This window comes from Aphanomyces invadans, assembly GCF_000520115.1.
Source record: "Aphanomyces invadans strain NJM9701 unplaced genomic scaffold supercont1.259, whole genome shotgun sequence".
Classification (NCBI taxonomy): Eukaryota; Oomycota; class Saprolegniomycetes; order Saprolegniales; family Verrucalvaceae; genus Aphanomyces; species Aphanomyces invadans.
The window spans coordinates 1-3169 of NW_008580404.1; the positions used below are offsets into that span (position 1 = coordinate 1).

Consider the following 3169-nt stretch of genomic DNA (forward strand, 5'->3'; position numbering starts at 1 on the left):
ATGCCAAACACACACTGGATTGCTCTCTGTATTGAAAGATAGACCGTCGACGGCGCTACTCGTCTGGGTTCTCGGCACGCACCCTCGCTTCCTCCAACACGTCGGCCGCCGCACACATGGTTTGAATCCACGTGTGCAGCACGAGGATCGATGGCGCCGGCAACTCGACATCGTCTGCGACCACGTCCCCCAACACCTCCCTCGCCTGCGCGACGGTCGCGACGGACACCGCGCTCACTTGGAACGCTTGCACCTTGGGCGCCAAGACCGTGTTGACCAGCCACGGACGGATCTTGTCCCACGACGGCATCTGCGTGGCGGCGTTGACGGTGTCTCGTTTGGAGAAGCCGTTCCCGAGAAGCACGAGGCCCGCCGCGAGCGTCTTGAGTACCGGCGCCTTGAACGGGATGAGCGACGTCCCGACGATATGCAGCGCATCCAACTGCGCCACGAGCAAGTCGTTGATGAGCTGCGCCTTGACCGTGGCCTCCTCGAACGCCTTCCTCGCCTCGTCCTCGATGCCTTCGACTGCATTCGCCACCCGCGTGTCGTTGGCCGCCAACGTGTCCTTGATCGCGTCCAACTTGGTCTTGACGTCGCGCTCGTCGACTTTGCGCAGCTCGATTTGGGCAACTGCCGTCCGCTTCTCGTAAAGCTCGACGGCCTCGCCCAGCGTCAGCGACCACTTGAGGAACTCGCGAATGTTGTCGGGCGTGAACGGCCGCGCCGCACCCAGCGTGTCGACGGCCACGATGAGCCAGCTCTCGACCGCCGGCATCGAGTCTCCCTGCACAACGTCGTCGTGGAGGAAGCTGTTGTACTTGATCCCCTTGACCAAGTACGCGCCCATGCGGGGAATGCCAAAGTACTTGATGCGGGGCTCCCGGATCACGTTCTCGACGTGGATGAAGGGCGGGATCGCGGGCGGAATCGAATTGCCGTCGGCGTCCACTTCCGGCGGATCGACCTCGACTTCCTTGAGCACGTCAAATGTGAACCCCGTCTCCTCGCCCACAAACTTGTCCACGACGCATTTGGACGAGTCGGTCGCGGCAAACCACTGGATAAAGTTGGCTCCGTCCGCGTCGGCGACCCGGCGACCCAGGTAGCACGCTTCCGCCTGGGTCGCTGCCGCCAACTTGGTCATTCCTACCCGACACAGCACGTCCCAATCGCTCGCACTCAGCAATTCTTCCCGCGTCGCGCTGTCTGCCAAGATGGCCGCGTTCAGGTCATCCTTGACCTTCTGAGCTGCGGCTACCTTCTTGGCGGCCTCTTCCGCCGCGAAATCCGCCTCCGTCTTGTGCACGCGCGACTGGATCATTCGTTCCGTGCGCTGTCGTTCGTTCGCCACGTGCTTGAGCAAGTAGCTGCCGACAAACTCGATCGGGTCGTCGGGCTGATCTAGAGCCACCTGGGCCAGAGCTTCTGCCAATGGCGCGCCCACTGTGTTCTTCAGGTACACAAAGTCATAGCCGTGGTTCCGATCCGTCATGGCGGCGGCTCTTCAATCGACTCAAAATGAAACGCTTTCCTCACGAATAGTACCACATCGATGTACTAACTCGAATGGTTGAACGAGGTACTAACGTTACCTCTGTTTTGCAAATATTGCAACCGAATACTCGGCAGTACTCGGAGTATACAACTTCATTGTGTAGAATCTAATGCAAGACAGCGATCCCACTGATCGACACAAAGACCTGCATCTAAATATAATCAAAAGGGCCACTCATTCGATTCTCACACTGTCAATGTCATCAAGAGATTTGTCTAACATTCATTAATGACAAGGCTAATTAAACATCCGTTCCAGCACTTCGGGGGATCTTGTACCAATTGTAACCCTTGAATTCGGGGGATCTTATACCTCCAGCTTCGCCACGGTCGGCGCCCTTACCTCCGCCCCGCCTTCTCCTCCCCCCCCACCTCTGGCGCCGCCGGCGGCCAGGCCGTCCCATCCCCCACCGATGCCTTCACGACCGGTACCCCTGCCGCCTCGCCTGCCGCCAGCGATCAGGCCGCCGTAGCTCCATACGACGACTCCACTGCCTCGGAGTCTGATGACTCTGCGGCTGCAGACGCCTGGGCCCCTGCGACTGTCGCCGCTGGACCGCGCAAGCGACAACCTACCCAATTCTTTACCTCTGAACCCCGCATTTACACCACTCCCCCCGCAAGCAACACCACCGCAGAGCGTCCAAGCTCCACACGGCCACTGTGTCCACCGTTGGTCGTTCGCGCAACTCCGCTTCAGATGCGGAACTTGCAGCAGACCCCACCCTGCAACACATCGACGGCCTCATCGACAAGCAAGCGAACCCCGACCAGCCCGATGAGTCGTGGTACCTCGTCCAATGGCTTCATCCGTCCACCACCTTCGCCAACAAGGAGTGGGTTTTTGAGGGCGAACTTGAAAACTTCTCTCTGGACAGCGCCAAAGCCCTCCTGGAGAAGTACCTGGCTCTCCCTGCCTCCCAACGCACTGTCGACTTCATGAAGTGGCGCCGCAACTCAGGCGACTGGCTCATGATCGGCGCTAATGACGACAACACCTGCCTGGTGGCCGCTCTACACCAGGCCTGTGATCTCCTGGATCTGGCTTTCAGCTTCACGGCCGAAGATCTCCAGGATTACAAGGACGCCCAAGGTATGACCCAACTTTGGCCATCCCCCAATCCAAGTTTCGCCGCTGCAACAAACGATGGAGTGCCGTAGCATCGAAGACTTGGTTGCTGCTGTGAAGACCGCATTTTCGTTGCTGTCTTCGGAGACGTTGGAGAAGACGTTTATGACCTTGCGCCGGATTATGCAGTGTTATCAAATTCAAGGGTTGCAATCGGTACAAGATCCCCGAGAAAGATATTCATTACACTTAACTAAGTGACCTTCCAATTTGCTATGGACATATGTAGGGGAAGGGGTGCGGGGGTAGGCCTTTTTCGCCTTCGCGAATTTCCCACGGCGGATGCCGACGGGGATGAGGCGGCGGAGGCGTTGGAGTTGGATGGGGCGCTAATGTTCGGACCATAAGGCGTGTCGAGGATGTCGTCTTTCTCCTTGCCGTCGTAGAGTTGAAACATGAAGCCCGGTAGACGTTGGAGGATGTAAGCATTACTCACATCACTCTCCGTCGTGATCAGGAGGTAGAGACCTTCTTCATCGGTGG

General features: G+C 58.3%; 2 protein-coding genes across 2 annotated transcripts; one reads left to right on the plus strand and one right to left on the minus strand.

Moving 5' to 3' along the window:
- Window positions 1-55: 55 nt before the first annotated feature.
- Window positions 56-1495, minus strand: H310_15251 (hypothetical protein; the record flags this gene model as incomplete). Its single annotated transcript, XM_008883238.1, has 1 exon — window positions 56-1495. The coding sequence occupies one exon, from the start codon at window positions 1493-1495 to the stop codon at window positions 56-58; it is 1440 nt and encodes a 479-aa protein (XP_008881460.1).
- A 568-nt stretch (window positions 1496-2063) lies between these two features.
- On the plus strand, window positions 2064-3033 carry H310_15252 (hypothetical protein; the record flags this gene model as incomplete). Its single annotated transcript, XM_008883239.1, has 3 exons — window positions 2064-2229; window positions 2276-2650; window positions 2936-3033. The coding sequence occupies 3 exons, from the start codon at window positions 2064-2066 to the stop codon at window positions 3031-3033; spliced, it is 639 nt and encodes a 212-aa protein (XP_008881461.1).
- Window positions 3034-3169: the final 136 nt, after the last annotated feature.